The following is a 21,060-nucleotide window of genomic DNA, read 5'->3' on the forward strand; positions in this document are numbered from 1 at the left end:
TTCTTTTGCTAAGACCGAGTGATGGCCCAGAATCCTAGAGACCCTTATGACAGAGCGAGCTCCACTCACTCATTGTCAACTGCTAGCGATGTTCAAGAACAGGTTGGTTTAGAAGCCAGTTGTATTCCCTTCAGCGATTATATTCAAGACGGCCGTAAGCGAAACGAGAAAGCGCTTGACGTTTATTTGGGTTATTATCTGCCTGGCAGAGTGATGAAGTCGGGGTTTCTCGTTTGATCATTTAGGGTTGGGATCGGCAGTACACGCCAAGAATTGGAACATACATTTACAAGCCGGGAATCGATGGTTTTCCGAAGGTATATATATATAGTCATGCTTTCTAAGTCTTAATTCGGCACTAAGTTAAAGTTAAGCCCGTAGAAAATGTTGTTGTTTACCCGGAGTTTATCGCTGTAACTGGAAGGCATTTGTAAAAGGCAATTTTGTTTTTAGAATAACGCGAGCCTGCCTGAAATTGGCCGTTCAGGTCGGCAAACTTGCATATTAATACGTGAAAAGAACAGACTGTGTAGTTTTCATAGCAGTCAGATTTTAAGCGCTGTTACATTATTATTCCCTCGGCTAGATGTTGTGCTAAGGAATTAAAATCCTTTACAAAGTTTTAGTGGTTTATTTTCGAATTCTCCGAAAGAGAGCAATAAGCTTTCCGGATTGTAACGTGCGGTGTTTTGCTGAGAGCATTACCGTGCTTGTTTACAATCGAACTGATCTCATTGGCTTTCGCACGGCAAAATACTTTGACTTCCATTTCCTTGCCGTTGAGGGAATTTGATCCGTACATATTCTTAGGCATCGTTTGCTCACTGTAATTCCATCGACATTTTTTTTATTTTTTGTTTGACATTTAAGCTATGCAGTCTTACTGCGAACATTATTTTTTAGTAATATTAAGACGACTTAAAACTGATGTTGGGAGAGCCGATAATAATAATTATTTTTATTGTTGTCTTTAACAATAACTGTTGTTTGGACTGCCTCCTTAGCTGTATATTGAAAATGTTTAAAACCTTGGAGAAGTGTCTTGACCTTTTTATCAGTATTTTTAGTTTCTCAGTAACAAATTTGGCGTCATTTTCCTTGAAACTACTTACATAATATTCTTGTTTGCCAACTGTATTTTTGGTAGATTACTGATTTTTGAATCTTTAATGGTAAATAAGTGAGATGAACATCATGGTTAATGTTAAGACTGCAGAGTCAAGATGAACAATCATTTTTTTGTGTATATCACAGAGTGCGTGGGTGTCGTAAAAAAATTGCATCGTGATGGTTCTGAAGCTATTTTGTGAAAACTATTTGAATTCTCTATCTCTGAGGTTTTGCAATTCATATTTCTGAGTAGAATATTAATTTGTGATTGAAAATATATCTTTATGCGAAAGACTAAAACTTCACCATCAAGTGCTAATTTTTTTAGGACTGTGCATGGTATAACAGGGTGCATGTGCTTGATTTGAGGATTGTGATGGAGTGACGCTATAAGATAATTCTGAGTGTCACATTTAGTGAACACAATAGCCTGCAAGCAAGCTCTCTTGCGAGGTGCAGGTGGGTGGGCCAGGAGGAGAGAGAGAGCTTGCAATCATGTCTCGTAAATTTGAATATCTGCATCCAAAAAGTGGATGTGAAAATGTTGATTGGCCAATTTGATCAGGTGATGACATACTATACCTTTCATGCGCGCAATTTCTCAACACAATTAAAAATGGCAGACAGTGAGGATTTTATCTGTAAAGCTTGCGTGAATTTTTGCATTACATTTGAAGTCTCCATTGAATTTAAGACCCGAACAGTGTCAGGCGGTGGAAGCTTTGCTTCAGGGCAGAGATGTCCTATCTGTTTTACCGACAGGATACAACAAAAGTTTGATTTCCAGGTTTATGTTGCCGCTGCTGCTCTTAAAGTGAAAGAGCATCAACCAGTTTTGGTTGTTTGTCCTTTGGGAAATTTTACAGCATCTACAATAAGCATTAGGACTTTCACCATTTGGTTTCCTTCCCAAACAAAGCTTCTTTGGAGACTGTTCTGTTCGCCATGCGATCCTAGAAAAATCCTTGCTAGGTGTTTATTTACATTGGGTTCATATATCTGGTAAGATCTGATTGGTCAGATTTTTACAGCTCAACACCTTAGAGGATGCGGGCACTGGGGGCGGAATTGAAATTTACGAGACATGATCGCAAGCTCTCTCTCCTCCTCACCCGCCCACCTGCATCCCATGAGAGAGCTTGTTCTCAGGCTATGAAAACAAGTTTTTCATTGAACTTTCTAGTTTTAATACCAATTTAATGTTTGGTTTCTATAGCAAGGATGTTCTGCAGTTGAAAATTATATTTCATTGTGGGGGAAAAATGTCATTTGGACTGGAAACTGTCTTTCTAAGTCTTGGCCAATATCTTTTATTGATTTCAATTATTATTATATTTTTGGTGTTAGTTAATTTTTTAGAGAGAAATACCTTGTAGGTTGAGTTAATGGTGTAAGGTGGGTTATTTCAGATGATACTTACAATGGCCTTGCGACTCATTAATGCAATAGCCATGTCTGCCTGCTGGAACTTGTTTGGCCTTGTTGGAAGAAAAAACTGTTTTAGCACCCTGTGTATATGGCCACTTACTGCCTTTTGAAACCAGTGTGGTGTGACACTCCCTCATCCCACTGATTTCTCTTATTGGATGGTGAATCTATATCATTATTTTGTCCCTCACATTATTTGCTAAAGTACTAGGGGAATGCTGTTGTACTCCTGCATGTTCAGTTATATTTGGAGTATCTAAGCCAAAAAAGAAGAGAAATGAAAGGATAATAATGAAATAAGTCAATTAGTGAGTGTGAAAGAAATTGGGCAGAAATGTTATGTACTTTATTCTTAAGTGGGGATCTGTGCAGTAGTAAGAGCACCGCCAACATGGCCAATGATTGATTGCCAGATCAGACCTGTAGGCAGGTTTTTTAGCGGAAGGACCGTGCGATCCAGTGCAGCCTGGTGGTTAGGACGCTTGCCTTGAGATCTGGAGTTCCCAGGTTCAAGACTTGTTCTGACCACTTGTGGAATTTGTTCCTGGTGGTCCCTGGTTCAACTTTTCGGATACATTTGTAAATAGCCAACTGGTTTGCCTCAGCCAGTTGGGATTCTTAACAGTCCCGGGGGTGTGAACCTCTTGGGGGGCCGGGGGCATGCTCCCAGGGAAATTTTGAAAATTGGGTTGTCTGAGACTGCATTTCGTGCATTCTGAAGGCAGTATTATATGAAAAAAGGCAGCCAAAAGCCAAACTTAAAAACATGGATATTACTCAAACTTTTGAACTTCAAAATTGATTTTTTTTGTTGCAGAGACTACATTACGTATATATTTTACAGTTTTACAAAATAATGTCACCATTTTAATTAAAAGAACAAAAATAGAGATAAGGTTGAAAATCCCTATTATTCACTGGGTTTGTTGCAGCAAACCATGATGATCAGCACTTTCAGTAGTGTGCCAAGCTGAAACCTCCTTGGGTACTTCTTAGCAAACTTCCAGATCAATGTCTGTTAGATAGTGGATGTGCATAAGGGGAAGTAAAGAGAGCCTCTCTTGTGTTATGCTGGCTAGCTGTCTTAGAGCACTTGCACTTCATTTTTATTACACAAACAGTGAATCAGAACAGAATCATACTATATGTATTTTTAATCAATTCACTTTTTTGAATCATTGGTCAGCAAAAAAGTGGACCTCTGCAGCTGCACCCCCTTCCCTACGGTCCTGCAAATCCAGCACCACATGTAACTTTAGTTTGTTGTTTTGTTGGTTCTGCCCTCTTCTCTGAGAGGTTTTCTTCTTAAGTAATAAAAACATCCAATCTCTGAGTAGGGTTAGGTTTTAGGGTTATGGTTAGGATTAAGGGTGACCCTAACCCTAAATACAGATCAATGTAGGTATTATATTGATCTATTATTTCCAGTTATTCTATGTTTTGGAGGCAAACTTAGTAAGCGGAGCAAAGAAGTGTCTGTGTTTGGAGATGATTTGAATTTTTTTTGTTATTGTTTCAACAAATTTGAGTGTTTACACAAGTTGACTCTTTCTTCTACAATATGACATACTGTAGTTTAATGCAACTCAGGTTTGGAGAATTGTAAAGCTTATAAAGTTACAATTCAAAGAATCTCTTCCATTTTTATGAATGCTACATTGTATCTTGGCTTGAAATTGCACACAAGTGTATCCTGGTTGTTTTCAGCAGTTTTGTAATCTTAAATGTATCCATGTAAAATCAACATGCACTGTTTTTCAAAAACAGCACTACTAACATTAGTTATTAAATTAGCAAGTCTTGTTCATTTCAGTGATTTGGCTAGGCTATGTTGAGCTCGGAAGTTACTTCCCTTGATAACCTTTTCAGGTGTTAAAGTCTGGATTCTATGTTGACTTTATAAAAATTAGACTGATTATTGCAATTTTGTTTTTCAGTAGTACCAAATACAAGCACCCAGTATGTACAGTGTAAACTGATACATAGTGATCTGTAAAACACACCTTGTTAACTGACAGATTGATAAGCAAATTGTTTGTGTGAATATATAATATATATAAAAGACAGAAGATTAAATTTAAAGTGTCTGTTGGTCTGTTGAGTTGTTTGCAAACAGCACTTGTACAGAAGTTGATTTTGGAGCGGAAAAACAATGTTCCCTTCTGCCAAGAAAAGCAAGGTGAATTTTGTTCATGCCTATGTGCCAGGATTATTGCTTGAGATGAGATCTTGTTGTGGGAGCAAGCAGATGATTAGTGGTTCATATACATAATTATGTTTTTGCCAAACATATCTCAGAATTTTTCAAGTCTGCATGCTGTTGGGGAAAGTACAAAGAGCTGTCATGAATGTGTTCCTAAAACAAAGTTTTCACCTCAATCCTGATGGAGATAAATTGTAATTAGAGTAGCAATGTCTATAATTATTTTTGAACAGGAAGGAAACATTTTAATGCAACTGTGCTTTCAAACTTGCAAAAGTATTATAGAACCCTTGAACATCACTTGCAAATAGTTAAACAATTAAAATCTATAGTCATATTACATGTATTGTGAAACATGTAATTACACAGGAAGAAAATCTGTTCCTTGTGTTAGTGTGGTTGAGTTGTCAAAATTTTTTAGGCTCCTTTGTTCATTCATCCTTGAGTTATTCTCTATAAAACTGGAGAAATCTATTTTCGGCCCTGGCATTTATAAGTTTTTTTTTATTTAGAATATATTCTGATAGGTACTTATGACAGTTTCCATTGTTTAATTAACTCATTTTAATAAATGGGCAAAGTTTACAGCGAGACACAATACAAATTCAAATGAAATTCTTTGTTTATCCGTCCGTTTTCTGTCTCTGGACTTGAGAAAGTTCTGGACTTAATAGCATTGTTCATTCCTTATCTTAGGAGATTCTAGTTTCTCAAATATTTCATTAAAAAATGTGAGTCTCTTTCTGTTGAATTTGCTTGTGATATCAACTGCACCATTTACACAATCTACAAGACAGATACGTGGACATTAGTTGGTGCCTGTTCATTGCAATCATGTCTACTTCAAGCTCACTTGCTATTCCAAAAATTGTAAGTTTTTTTTTTTTTGCTTTTATCCAGTGTGAGTAAGTCTGTAAAGTGTCATCTTTTGCAAGAGTGGAATTGATCAATGCAGAGTTATTTAATATGTACACTGTACATTCAGTAGGTCTGTTGCAATTTACTAGTAAACTGATATATATTTGAAGAGGTGTCACTGTGTTCTGTTCTGTAAGTGCCTTCATATTGTTATTGTTTTAAGTGCAGCTAACATCTTCACTTATGGGCGAGTTATTAACTGTCAGTCTCTCACGAAAGTTACTAGTCTAAGAATGGTTTTAAGAGCAATGCTCAGAAATGAGTTTGGACAATTGAAACAGGAAATGCTAATAGAAGAAGGGTAGAATAGTTTGGTAGCTTCAACATCTGTGTTCCTGTCATCTGCAAAATACATTGTAACAGCTAGACCAACAGTTATACAGAATTATCCATGTTGAAAAGCGTGGTACTGTATTTCTGTTCAATCAGCTGAGAAGAGATTTGTGATTTCAATTACATCTGTTAGACTGTAGTTTAGATAACTCACCATATCAATAGCATCCTCCCAGACATTATTCCAGACAATTATTATTTTAAAAGCCTCCAAAGAGGATTTTTTCCGGGCACCTTATAATACTATAATCAAATGGAATCACATCAGAATTTACAAGCTTTTGCTGTTGTTGAATCAGCTTTCCAAATTGAGGCAATGAAATGAAAGACTGAACTGAAGAAATACACTTTGAGGATGCTCTCAATAAGGTTTAGGCTTTTATAAAAGTGCAGCATTTAAACAACTCTTTTAATGTTTTTTTTTCCCTTTCTATTCAATTTTTACAACTTTGTTTGGCCAAAATTAAAAATCTGATCTGTGCAAAACACATCGCGTGTCTCCCTACAGTGTATGTACACTGTTACATAATTTTTGAAATCATGGCAGTTTTTCTTTGGATTCTGCCTTTGCCTGGTAGAATTTTAATTGTGTTTATATACCTTATTAGTTACTGCTTAGACAGCATTTGCGTAATCAAACTTGTTTGAATTTGCTGATAAAGCAATTCTGATTTTTCTGTTTTATAAAGCAGTTTTTCTAAAGTTGCTATACATGTATTTCTCATGGGGCACTGCCAGGGCAATGTTTTGTCACATGTAAAATTAACACATGCTGAGTTTTGTTATGAATGTTTTATACACATTTGGTTGGCAGGTGACTGCTTAATATCCATTTCTTGTATAATAATAATAGTCATAATATCAATGTAATGTTTAGTTATAGTTACTCTTTACAGAGATTCTTTTACTATAATGGACACATACGTATGTTCTTGCCTTTCTGAAAACTAGAAGGTAAAAGTTCTGAATGATTTTAATTCAGCAGCCTTTTTTCAGCCCCAATAACTTTATTGCTAAACTGTTGCTTAGAAGAATTCCTATTGTTTGCATACATATTTAATGAGAAGTTTCTGGTGGTCGTTGAATGGTTAAATTAAAGGCCCACTCCAAGTTTTAACTGAATTTTATTCTCCACAAATTTGCACCATATTCTACTTATGCTGTCTTAACAATCAGGGGAACTTGTGTTATTTAGGTCCTTGAATAACGTATTAATGACTGTTGTTGAATTTGCAATGTTGGAATTTCAAAGTATAACCAAAGCAGAACCAAGTTTGATATAAATTGTCAGGACAGCCAATCACAGTGGCTGGAGTGTTGGCAAAATGTAAACAGAATTTGTTAACTGTATGTGTGCATTGCAGCTGAGGCCCTACAGGAAGTATTGACATGTAGTGTTGTGTTGGAGCCATAATGTTGGAAAAACTAGTTTGTCTTGGGCATTTATTTGGCTTTTGCTAATAATATTTGAGGAGACATTTTGTGGAAGTATAACACAACATTGATCTTCAACATTGCACAAGCTTTGTTGCCACAAGACATAAGTGAAGTTTGTTTTCAAATCCAAAGCCATTCATGAGCCAAGGCTTGAAACAAATTCCTTGACACAATTTGTTCTTTTGCTTTGCTTAAATTTTGTTTATTGGCAATGGTAAGTTCCTTAGAATGTAGAGAATTGAAACAAAATTTAGAAGTCACATTTGTCCATGCCAAACTTAAAGTTGTTCCTGACTAGTAGAAGTGGAACACTTTTGGCAATTCCTTAACTTACATTGCATGTACATAGTATTATTCAATGCTTTACTTTTTTCATATTTATGTGCTGTCAGTGGGTGGAAATAATTCTGATCATGATAATATCAAGCAAATTTATTTTAATCTTTTTTTATTTTTGTCATTGACATGTATGTTAAATGAAGGGTGAATTAGCATACAAGAGTGTTTGTTGTGAGAGCAGGTACATGTGTTACCTGCTTTTGCATTTTGCATCACAATTTTTGTGTAGTGTTTCAAATCATTTCAAATGTATGTGTATAATTAGATTTACAACATGCAATCCGCTCTAAACACAGTTTAACAAAAACTTAATATAGTTGATAGCATTAAATGGTGGTCACAGGTTATGATTTCATGTGCAAGCTGACTCACAAGGTAGAGACCTCTTGTATATCTTAATGCTGTGAGTTGGAAGTACTTTGAAGTGAAGATCCCTTTTTGTGATTTTCATCTTTACTTTTGATCATCTATATTGTTCTAACAGCAGTCAACGTACCTTCAGTTTCAATAAGGTTACTAATTATTTTAGTAGTATGTTGGCCAGCGTTAATTAATGGCTTTTATTTGTAGGCCAATTTCATTTGTAGCTATAGCAACTCTTATAATCTACTCATGATAAATTCGCCATTTTTAAATGCATGATTTGAATTTCAAGCAGTTTAGTTTTTTCAATTCTCTCTCAAACGTTGGAAGCAAGCATATCAAATCTGGGTTGACGTCACAAACTGCTTTGCATTGAGATAGTTCTTTGAAAACTGCAGTGCAAATTAAATTGTGACTGCAACCTGGTATCAAACCCATTCCTCTTCATTGCTTGGTTATTGATCAAAGTATAACCACTTTTCCCGTCTTTTAAAGCCAATAAAAAAGTGAAATTGCAATCGAAAGGTTCTAAAAACAACACAATGTATGTGGGACGATTTCTGAGAATAAATAAAGTGAAAATATGTGTTGAGGTGATAGGCACTGTGATAGACACAATGTATCTTTGTATTGCTTTTTCTTAGTAAGTTTCCTTGAAATTTTGATCTCATAGAAATACAGAGTGATTAAGAAGTGCAACTTGACTTCTATATTTCTGACAAAAATCTGTTGGCAGGTAAATCTAGAAGAAACATTTTGACCATTATTTTTATGCCTAAGGTTTAGCTTCTAATGTGGAAAATAACTTAGCTAATCAGCTGACAGTTGGTATACAGCCAAGTTGCATGTAGTAAAAAGCCTAGTATTCCTTCTTTGATGTCATAAGCCAAACACTTTGCAACTCAAAATCAGAAATGCCACAGCAATGTATGCCTGACCTCCAACTTGTTCTTGGTTTATGGCTTCCTTTGTGGCCCACATTAATGATCAGATTTGATCTAATTTTATTTCAATGGTTCAATTGCTGGGAGTAAATCTCAGATTTTCTTCAGTATTCTTCCGTATTTTCACCCTGGCCATTAATAGACCAGGCAAACAAGATTAGAAGGAGGTATTTATGAAAACAAGGACGTGATCCACTGCATGGTATCCTCCTTTTAAACCAATCATTTGTGTTGTTTGCATTTCCTTTAAATACATGCTGCTGTTCACCAGGGGACCAAAACTGTTTTGGAGTCTATGTCAGTCTAATTTTGATTCTTTGAAATTATAAATTATTTAGTGATCTCTGGGTGCATTATGTACAGAGCTCTGTTTCCTGGCGGACAGTCAAACGAAGCTTGCCATTGCTTCCCTGACTTTCTCTGAAGGAAAGTTGGGTTACCTTCTTACTTAAAGCCTCTGTACATTAATTTTTTTGTTGCATTGAAATATTTTTAATGGTAAATTAATTTGAAATATTTGCTTTGAAGCTCACACTTTCCTCTATTGTTGTACTGATTAGTGCAGCACATTCCAGTTCAATCTTAGTAGGTTAGATGGTTTGATTTGCTGGTACAATTTCTAAAACAGGATTTTATTTGAAAACTGTTTGTTGGTCGCCTGAGTGTATAGGCATGTGAATTTCACAGCATAAAGAGCTGTATTAATTATGGATACATGTTTCAGTTTTCAAGATGTGTACATGTATCCTGGTTTTCAGTTTTCCCTTCTGCAGTTTTCAAAATAACTATCTTTTAGAAAGTTTTTAACTATAAATGACACATTCAAGTATTATTATCGTCAAAAATGGACCTTTGCTTATAGTCTTTTCTGCTTGTTTGTTGGATGGAGGTCTTGTTTTGTCTTTGCCAATTAATAATTATTTTTTAGTTCTGTAGAGTTTTAAAGTGCTATATTATTATCCAAAGAAAAATGTTCTCACCCGAGTTTTTCTAAGACTATATAATTTTTATATGTAATTATATTTGTATTGGTATGTGAGGGGCTTTTGTTCAGTGTGTTATTTTTAAAGCTTTTTTTGGATTTATTCTTTACTAATTTTACAGTAAAAGTCTTGGTGATCTCTGGTGTCATAGCAAAACCAAAAATTCTCTTTCAACTCAATCAATTTTTAACATTTATTAGTTATTTATGAATCCTATTCTCAAAGCAAGGAGATAATGAATAATTTATCCTGAAGATTTTTAGATTAAAAGTCTTTTAGCGGCATAATTTTTTCTGCAACAGTATCGTTTTAAACCCATTTGATGGTAATAGCTAGAACTAAACGTCTCTCATAATCTCATATAAACTTTATTGATATTTTCTGGAAGATTGTAATAAGATATTTTCTTTACATATTAAATTTGTGGTGACTCACAGATTTGATTGAAGAGCATGCATTTTTGTTACACACTTTCTATTGTCATTGGGAGCAAATTGTGTAATTTCTTGTAAACTACCAGAATTTGTCAGTACTGGCACTGTTGAAAATCTTTGTTTACTGTAAGTGCTTGCTAGGCTCATGTAGTTTTTTTCCTGCCAATTTTTACACTTGGAGGGGCATAAACAAAATTGCCAGTTACTTAATAAATTGTGTGATTATGTGGATTGTACATGTATATTTTGTTAGTTTTGAACACATTTGCATATTGAGTGAAGTTGGGTGGGAAGTGACATCGCAAGCTATTATTCTCTTTCGCATACGATTTATCATGCATGTTTGGTTACAGAGAAGACAGTCTAAATCCAGAAGGTTTTAATCATTGGTATTGTTTTATATGCATGTCGAGTCCGTCTTCAGAAGCCAATATGTTACTTTATGACTGGGTGAGTTCTCGTTTTCCAGTAACTTTCTGTAAAATGCATTCAATTTGACATGTGCTGTAATGTGAAGCCATGTTTTCAGTTTTGAGCGCTATACGTAATTGTATTATTTTAAAATGACTTTTTTTGTGAATTGTTTTTGTGAAGGCATACATGTATAACTCACCAGTGTTTTTAGTATTGATGACAAAGATACATGTAGATGTGATTGTGTTATTATTATTATTATAATGTACACATACAGTAAAAGTGGGAAGGCAATGTCATCTTTTTTTTCATGCATACATTACATTTGTGGCTAAACAAGATGTTTTGAATGTTTTCATGAGTCTTTTTGGGTATCCATTGCTTAAGACTTGATTCAAATGGAAATGTGACATTAATGAATTGAATCTTACACGTCACCATTTGCAAATGTTCCAACTACTGACATCTCAAATTTTATGAGAAAAACAGGACTTCCTTGTTATTTTCTCTTTGCATATAAATAATATATTTTATTCCATTTGTAGCATTTGTCAGTCTACGTGTAAGGTTTCATTCATTCTGTCAGGAATATACATTGTATAGGAATTACATGTATTCCTGACATTTGTGATAATTAAATTTTTATTTGTAATATTTGTTGTTAATGTTGACTCCTTGCACCTGTAGTCTGATTTATTCTTCACAGGATGCACTATTAAAGCAAATAAAATTCTGACATAAAAGTACACTTACGACTAAAAAACAACTAGGATTCCAAAAAATGAAAAAATAACAATATCACCATTGCTTGTAATCTCACAATCTGATTGGCTAATTTGCAGTTGTCGATAAGAGTCTAGACAACCCTGCTTGTGTTTCAGTTTCTCTTGTTGTAATGGCCTGTTAGATACAAATAATTATTGCAAGAAAGTTACATGACTGTGTAGACACTGCTTGCTCTTTCTTAGTTGTGGTTAAAAAAACATGAGTGCATCTGCAACATTTTGACCATTGTGATGACGAATGTCGTTGTTGATTAGAGTACAGACAACACTAAAGCGCATTGATTTGTTAAATGCACAACAGTGACAGAAAACTAATTACAATAATCATGGTCAACTATACATATCTATGGAAAGATGACAAAACTATAGAAAAGGAGCAAATAAAACAATGTATGTTGCACAATAAGGGCAAAAAAAACATTATTACAAGGGGAGAAACTAGAAGGAAGGAACACAAAGAAACCAAGCAAACTAATAAAATTATACAGCAAAAATGAAAATCAAGAATCTGTCAGTGCATCATCATACAAGAAATTATGTAAAACTATAATGACTTTCTTTTGCGGAGAAAATGCATTTCCATAAGCTATTTTGGAATGCAGCAAGCATGTGATAAGTTGTACAATAATTATTGAAGTACAGTGTATTTACTTGAAAAAAAAGAGTTGATGGTGTTGTACTCTCTTAAAACACATAATTACTGAGAAATGAACTGCTTATTGTTTGATTGCTGATTTTTTTTATGAAGTAAGTATTTGATAAGTTTCTTGAAATTTCATGTCCAAATTTGGTATAAATCTGGCTGGCATTTTCATTCCTGAAGAAGTGAACATACTAATACTTATTAAATTTGCAACCTCGGATAATGCAATTCTAGCTTTCTCATTGGATCACTGGATCTCGGTTATCAGCCATTGTACCTGGGTTTGACCTTATATGGAAATGAATGCGGCAAACGTCGCTCAGCATAAAATTTTTGGCACCCGGAAATCACATCGCTTTGTGATCGTTTCTTAAACTCACATAAAATTTAGCAAAACCGAAGGTTGAGAATTTATAAAACAATTATTCCATTCGCCCTTGTTGGATACGAGATTGGTAATAGCCAATTCGGCGCTATGCGCCTCATTGGCTATTTACCATCTCGTATCCAATGCGGGCTCATGGAATAATTGTTTATTATTCCTTTGTGTTGTTGAAGTTATTTACTGTAACTATTATTAATTTCAAGGTCATTGTTGATCTGTCTGTGTTATTTTGTTGTTGATTAGAACTGGTTACCTGTCAGTGAAGGTATTAGTTATTAGTTATTGTGCTCTTCTTTTGTGCAAAATCACAAGAGTCAAGTCTGAACATTGAAAACACTAAAAGGAACTGATTATTTAGGATAACTGAAGTGTCCCTAGACTAAATATTTATTCTTTGCTGAGAATAACCTATAGACTATAGATGACTATAGTCAAAACAGTCTCACTGTCTGTGTTGTCATCTCATAGAGACAATTTTGGCAAATTTATTCAACTTTTGCAGTTCATAAGAAGCAAAATTGCAAGGACTTCTAACTTTATGCTTGATGAAAGACCATGCTTGTTTTGTTGATTAAAAAGTGTAGGGGCTTTTAATATGTGATCTGGTACAACCTTGTCTAATCAATATTGTTGCAATGTTAGTATTCTTAAGTTCACACACAAAAACAACAAAGAAATTGGCTACTTTTTTTGACGTACACAGAGGATTATTTTATTCAAGTGTGCGTAGTGTTCGTCTAATTACTAGTTTGTGTGCAAAATACATGTACATTAGCATCAAGTGTGTGAATTGCTATCAGATTGTGGAGTTCCTTAGGTATGTAATAATAAGTATATAAGTTGGAAATGTTGGTGTTACATGTAGTTGCTTGAATTTTAACAACTTAATTCCTTTCTTTCTTGACCTGCATTGTATTTCACAGGACATTGAAAACCAATACCGGACATCTGACACAAGCAGTTTAGAATCTGAAGAGAGAGAGAATACCAGGCGAGACTTACAGAGAAGAGCTTTAGATGCCTTGGAAGCTGCACGGGTAAGTTATAATAATGTTCACCTTTATCACTCGGCGGCCATTTTGAAGTCATTGGGGAATAAAGGCTTTGTCTTTGCATTGTCTTTGCCCATCGAGCCTCACATTGAATGAGAGGTTCGACGGGCAAAATCTTTTGTTTGGACATTGAGTGATATGGGTCTATGTCGTGGAAATTTGTTGTTTTTTCTTAAAATTTACAATTTGACTACTGAAATTCTGTATGTATTATTTTTGGTTTGTCTTTAGTCTAAGCAAGTTGCGTTTGCTGTCAGAACAAATATCCCTTATGATGGAAGTGCTGATGACGATTCACCTGTGCATGGTGCTGCCGTGTCATTCGATGCCAAAGATTTTCTTCATGTCAAAGAGGTAATAACATTATTGCTTCTTCTTTGAAATCACCATTGTTGACTGAGGTACCAATAACAATAATATTGAATTATCACAATCATGCTGTAGGACATGCATAGTATTTCAGAGGTCATATGAAAAGATCATTGATACAAAACTACACTAAATAAGATTGTGCATTTTTGTTTGTTTTCAATAGAAATTTAATGATGACTGGTGGATTGGTCGAGTAGTAAAAGAAGGGTGCGATATTGGATTTATACCAAGGTATGTGTCATCATCATCATCAACCCAAATTTGACCCGGGTTTATCCCCGTAAATGGGGGTGGCCGGATTTACCCACTTTGTCAGCAATCTTTCTAACTCCCATGTGCACCAGTTTAATTTGTTATTATCTGGTATCTGGGATATGTTGTCAGTAATTGCAGATGGCAGAGGAAAGGTTTACATAAATGTGTCATTGCACAAATATATTGTTGCTTTAAGTTCAGTAACGTGAGGGCAAGATGGTGGATTTCATCCAAAGGCCAAAGGAACTGATGAAAGTCTGGGAAAATACCTCTGTGACTTTTTCCTTCCACGCTTTAATCCAACTCCTTTCTGTTTGTGCAGAAAAGAATTAATTTGGACTGGCTGCAAGAAAGTCAAGTTGATTTGGATCGTCATAATTAACAAAATATTTTTGGCGTTGTTTACAGCCCCAGCAAGTTGAACTCACTTCAGCAGATAGGTCTGAGTGGGGTCGGAGGAAAGGGAAGCAAATCAACTCAAGGGTAAATAATTATAAAAATTAATTAGAATACGTTAGACTGAAATTTGAACTGCAAAATATTGAAATCTTTAAATTCCTTACAAGTAAGTTGAATGCGATACAGGACCATACAATTCATTGAAATTTGTTGGCGTGATTACAAATAACGCTTTACACTGATTAAAGATGCTTCTACTGTACCTTCACGATAATAATTTTTTTGTGATCAGTGCACCTTACATGTACTTTTGAGGCCTTAGGTTAAAAAAGGGTGTTTTTAAGAATCTTACCCTTATATAAGTTAGGAGAGATACAGTACCGCTCAAAGGTAAGTTGACAGTCTCGACTCGATTCTTGCGTCGTGAAGGTCGAGACGTTCGAGTTTCGAGACGCGAGAATCGAGGCTCGAGAATCGAGGCTCGAGAATCGAGAGTCGAGAATCGAGAGTCGAGAAAGATGGACTTTGAAATATGCATAAACTCGAGAAGAACTCGAGAAAGCGATTTATGTCTCGAAGAAATGAACAATTACGCTAATGGAGCCTTTGTACGCAATATTCATGTCGACTCTAAGCAAGCTTTCAGTGTTCTTGGCCCGCGAAAAAATATTATCTTCATTATCCTTCGGCATGTAGAAAAATAACGTCGCGATCTTATTCACTTGTTCTGAAAAAAATACACGAGTTTCCGATGCGTTCCCCAGGCACAAACCCAGTCACAAACTAGCAAAATGACCACGGACATGTAATTTATCAGAGTAAAAAGGGGCCTCGTTCGAAAGTTGGCATTGTAATATCAACAAACTGGAATTCCAAATACTACCTATCATCAAAATCATCAAAAGATGAATGGTCAATTATGGTCGCAATTCTGCTCGTTTTGGATGTCGAGAATCGAAAGAGAAAATATAACATGCTCTAAAAACTCGCACCGGTATACGCAATTATTCAGACCGTCAGGCTTGCGCGTGTACTTCCACAATTACAAATTTTTGAGCACTTGTAAATATGCCTGCAGTGTCTGATTCGTTCCTACACAGTGGAAGCTATTCTTCTTACTTTAGAAATATTCTCTGATGATTTCGTAAGTAGGTAAAATAATTGAAATAAACTGTAATCGAAAGTCAAAGCATTGCGTGACATCCGCTTGAGGGTAACTTCATCCGCAAGTGAAATTTGCATATGTCAACTTTCGCGAAACTTGGAACCAGGCAACCTCACTTTATTTAAAACAACCAATCGTGATTTACCAATATGACCAATAATGCGATGGGAGAACCGTTGAAAAAATTCACAACTTCGTAAATTTGAGATCGCTTGCTCGAGGCATTGCATTACGTTCTCTTTGCTTAAATTCAATGATCGATAATGTTTATTATCAGGGTAAAGAAAGCGTTAGGTTTTAACTTTAAAGTCAAACGTAGCATGTTCAAGTCGATTGTGAAGAGAGCTGTTTTGTAAATGATCGCAACAGATTATTCATTGATCCTTTGAGGAAACGAGCGACGGGAACTGTGTGCATATTTTGTCAACAGAACTACTCGCACTTGATATCCGACTCGCTTTTTTCGACGCATGTACAACACGCAAGTGCGCTTTGTTTGTCTAATTTATTTCTCGAGAGATCAGTCAAGCATCAAGCTCATTATTTTTTTCGACTCGAAACTCAAAAGACTCAACTCGTGAGTTGCGAAACTCGACTCAAGACTCGATTCTCAAAATTTTTGAGGATCAAAATCAAGTCTCGAGTCGAGTTTCGCGACTCGCAAGTGACTGTCAACTTACCTTTGAGCAGTACTGTAGCTGCTCTAGCATTGAAAAATTAATGGCCTGAGTCTTCAGGATAAGGATGATGAAGAGTAAGGTCCTACATGTATGATCATCCTCTCCTCCCACCTCAGATTACAATTGTGTGTGAGCTGAGGCTTAAGGTTATTGCTACCTGACTCGAGAGTTTTTCTCTGCCGGGCACTCTGGTTTTCCCCCCACATCAAAATAGACTTACTGCCAATGGTTGATATTACCATCGTATGGGACCTCCTGTAGTCCTAACCTATTTTAGTTATCAACTTCAAATTAGGATTTCTTTCATCTTGTCTTACACGGAAAGAAATGAACCCAACAAATTGACCTGCTCCCAACTGTGTGGCTTCATACATGTATATTAAAATACAATAAAAAACGTTCTCTGGCTAAAAATTTTGAAAAAGAATATAAGCTTTCGGCTGTCGATCTACAGCCTTCCACGGATAAAACGTTGAATGTAAATTAGTGAAATATATACAAAAAAGGCGAGATAAAAATGATAAAAAGAACAGAGTAAAGGTATGAAAAATGGTGGCTATTGTTTAAAAAGAATTTTATACTGATTAGGAATCGGCTTAAAGTTATTGTCAGCATGCTTGGTAGAGGAGGTGTGCCAGGCCTCTAGAGTTTTCCTAACACGAAAAGAGCCTTTGTCGATAACTCGAGAATGATTGAAATCAATGCGATGACCGAAAGACCACGCATGTTTAGCAATGTTTGACCCATTAGCACATGTTTTTACATTCCTAACGTGTTCTTTCTTGCGGGTTTCAAAGCAACGGCCAGTTTCACCTATATAACACCAATCACAATCGGCACAGGGTATTTTATAAACCACGTTGGGTTGGTGTTCAATAGCTGGTCTGAATTTAGGAGAAAGGAATTCTTGTTGTAAAGTCTTGAGGGGCTTATTTACAACTCGGATATCGTGTCTTCGAAGAATTCTTGTTAGAGGTTGCGTAACACCATTGATAAAAGGAAGGACAGCAAAACCGTTAGGGTTCTCTTGAGGCGTAAACCATTTAAAAAACATGCCAACCAATTCTTCAGGTGAAGGGATGGCATGTGTGGGTGGTTTGGAAAATTTCTGCTTTAAGATATTGGAAATAACAAAGGAGGGATAGTTGTTGGCTCGTAGAGCATCAAAGCAGAAATTTTCCAAACCACCCACACATGCCATCCCTTCACCTGAAGAATTGGTTGGCATGTTTTTTAAATGGTTTACGCCTCAAGAGAACCCTAACGGTTTTGCTGTCCTTCCTTTTATCAATGGTGTTACGCAACCTCTAACAAGAATTCTTCGAAGACACGATATCTGAGTTGTAAATAAGCCCCTCAAGACTTTACAACAAGAATTCCTTTCTCCTAAATTCAGACCAGCTATTGAACACCAACCCAACGTGGTTTATAAAATACCTTGTGCCGATTGTGATTGGTGTTATATAGGTGAAACTGGCCGTTGCTTTGAAACCCGCAAGAAAGAACACGTTAGGAATGTAAAAACATGTGCTAATGGGTCAAACATTGCGAAACATGCGTGGTCTTTCGGTCATCGCATTGATTTCAATCATTCTCGAGTTATCGACAAAGGCTCTTTTCGTGTTAGGAAAACTCTAGAGGCCTGGCACACCTCCTCTACCAAGCATGCTGACAATAACTTTAAGCCGATTCCTAATCAGTATAAAATTCTTTTTAAACAATAGCCACCATTTTTCATACCTTTACTCTGTTCTTTTTATCATTTTTATCTCGCCTTTTTTGTATATATTTCACTAATTTACATTCAACGTTTTATCCGTGGAAGGCTGTAGATCGACAGCCGAAAGCTTATATTCTTTTTCAAAATTTTTAGCCAGAGAACGTTTTTTATTGTATTTTAATATGCCTAATCCTGGCTGCGCTTCAATTTTTAATTCATACATGTAGTTCAGTTGGTAGAGCATTGCACTGGCATTGCATATGTCATCATGATGACTTCAATCCTGTTGGAGCCACCTGAATTTTTCAATTGTCTATAAGAGACAATCATTTCTCTCTTCCTTGGAGCAAATCATTAAAAGTTATTATAATTTAATAGGATATTTTTAATTTGTCCACATTGTGCACTCATAACCTCCATTGATACCATTGTATTGAATTAATTCCCCGAGAAATTAGATTCTGCTCTCTATTTAAGTAAAACTTTGAGTTTTTTTTTATGTTCTGTTCTCCTTGGTTTGGAGCCAAACTTTAATTGGTTATTTTGCAAAGAGGTTATTCAAATTTGTGATTCGTGCAGTGGGTACATGCATAATGAGAATTATTTTGCTCTTGAACTGCTTTCACAGGTCTGGTAATGTTTTCCAGTTTGGTGACATGGTGAACCAAGCTCAATCTCCAACTAACATGTCACCATCGAGGCATATTTCCCTGTCAGGACAGAGTAAGTGATCTGTTAATTTACCTGATTTACCTTGAAATCCTTTTTGGTTTAGACTAAATGTTACCAGCTACGAGGAGGTCAACAGGGTTTGCTACTAAAGATTTCAATTCCATATCTATTGATCGGGTCATTTGAGTTAGTTTAAATGACTTGCAACAGAGTTCCTTGTGCACGGCACAAGCATGGCATTTAATCTCATTTTGTATGTGTTAGCAGATCTTATTGGTGTGTTTTTAGTGTTTGCTTGGGTTGACATTTGCTTTTGGCCTTGTGTGCAGTGCTTGTGGGGTTTTTAGGGGTTAGCAGCTGGTGCACACAAGCATGTGTTTGTACAGCTGTAGATTTCCTTTGCTCAGGTGACATGGTTATGTGGCTTGCTTTGAGGCTTTTGTTCTCTGAGCATTGCCCCTCCCAACCCCCTTTTGTGTATTTTTTTACTTAATTAACCTTTTTTTTTGTTTACTCCACTGGGCTGTAAGTTTGGGGTGAAGGGGGCTTTGTTTAGTGCTTGGGTAGGTAGGACAGGCTTACAAGTTTTTTTTTTTAACCTTCCTGGCTTGGGGTTTGGCAGCACCATCCTCTAATTACCTGGGCACCCACCCTCCATTTGTGACAAAGGTGTTAATTACATTACTTACAGCCAGTCACTTAACATGATACGTAGCTCTTGATGAAGCACCTGTGTCCATCCTTGGGCGATCCGTCGGGAATGATGATTAAATAAGAGGACATTATGAAAAAGACTTGTAAGCCATTTTACTTTCTCCAAATTTGCATGGATGACAGGAAGCCTTTAACTTTTGTAATTTTTCTTTTGACGATACTAGATTCTAACATGAATTTTTTTTCAGTATAGAAACTTGATAGGTACCATTTATATGTTTAACTGATAGTTAAGATTTGTTGAGTGGTTTGAACATGCAGTTTTTGGTTATGACAGTTGACAATGAGAATGGTTTGGATTATGATAATGAGCCAAGCCCTTCAAGTCCAACGGGAAGATCATTGCCACGATCTGCATCCGGAAGCACTGTCACCTCACAGGGGACTCAGGGTGGAAAATCAAAAAAACCATTCTTTAAAAAGGTTTGTCTTTTCACTGTTGTTGCAGTGAAGTTTCTCTCTCTTCAAATACATGTATCCTAGATCATACCTTGAGTGGCAAGCATTTGTCAATTTTCTATTCTGTTCCTACAGATTTTTTTGCCTGATATTCCCAGATTTCCCTTTGGAAAACCAACATTTTTTGGTTTGATTTTACATGAGTTATGTTAAGGGCTACATTTTCATCAGTCATAACTGTCACTTGTGTTTGGCCGTGAACCTGACTTCAGTGATGAATTACAGAAATGGAATTCTGAAATATGGTAACAGTGCAAAATTAAAGCGATTGTTACAGTTATTGAGTGAAGTAGTTGTCTTTTAGCAAGGAGGGAACATTGTGTTACTGTAGGCTCACAGTTAAAAAAATTTATTAGTTTGCTAAACAATGTAATTAATTGATTTAATAATTAAATTAAACCCTCTCACGGAAAGTAAGCCATACTTGTTAGTTCACTCTATGAATCTTAAATATTACTTTTTGACCATCATATCGATGTTTAAATAAAGATGTAGTGATCCTCACACTTACTGGACAGTTTAAGCAATTGTCTATTATAGACACCTAAAAAATTCAGGGGGCTTTAACAGGATGCAAACCCATAACCTCTGCTATGCCAGACGCAATGTTCTACCAACTGAGCTACAGTATGAAGCCTTTCAGCTGGGAGAAGGTCAATTTGTTGGGCTCATTTGTTCAATGATTGAAAGAAATATCCGTATTTCAAGTACACATTTTACATTGTAAGCAATTGTCTCTAATAGACACGGGGATGACCTCTGCAATGTCGATAAAATGTCCAGTGTGAGTATCACTTCTGTATTAATTTTTTTCTATAACCTGCGCTTCTCAAATGTGTACATTAATTTCTTT

General features: G+C 35.8%; 1 protein-coding gene across 5 annotated transcripts in view; it reads left to right on the forward strand.

The window, feature by feature from the left end:
- The window catches only part of LOC138048968 (voltage-dependent L-type calcium channel subunit beta-2-like), a 28,909-nt gene that overhangs the window by 135 nt on the left and 7,714 nt on the right, over positions 1-21,060 (forward strand). Inside the window, exons 1-8 of one of the 5 annotated variants that reach the window (XM_068895038.1) lie at positions 1-102; positions 246-317; positions 13,643-13,756; positions 14,003-14,125; positions 14,307-14,374; positions 14,807-14,881; positions 18,991-19,085; positions 20,026-20,171. The exon at positions 1-102 is cut by the window's left edge and continues 135 nt beyond it. In XM_068895038.1, the coding sequence (XP_068751139.1) occupies positions 22-102; positions 246-317; positions 13,643-13,756; positions 14,003-14,125; positions 14,307-14,374; positions 14,807-14,881; positions 18,991-19,085; positions 20,026-20,171 (774 nt within the window). In that variant the 5' untranslated portion in view covers positions 1-21. Of the gene's footprint in view, positions 103-245; positions 318-4,596; positions 4,718-7,384; positions 7,644-10,805; positions 10,943-13,642; positions 13,757-14,002; positions 14,126-14,306; positions 14,375-14,806; positions 14,882-18,990; positions 19,086-20,025; positions 20,172-21,060 lie in introns of those variants that run through there. The other 4 variants (XM_068895040.1, XM_068895041.1, XM_068895042.1 and 1 more) reach the window with 4 other exon arrangements.

This window comes from Montipora capricornis, chromosome 5, assembly GCF_036669925.1.
Source record: "Montipora capricornis isolate CH-2021 chromosome 5, ASM3666992v2, whole genome shotgun sequence".
Taxonomy (NCBI): Eukaryota; Metazoa; Cnidaria; class Anthozoa; order Scleractinia; family Acroporidae; genus Montipora; species Montipora capricornis.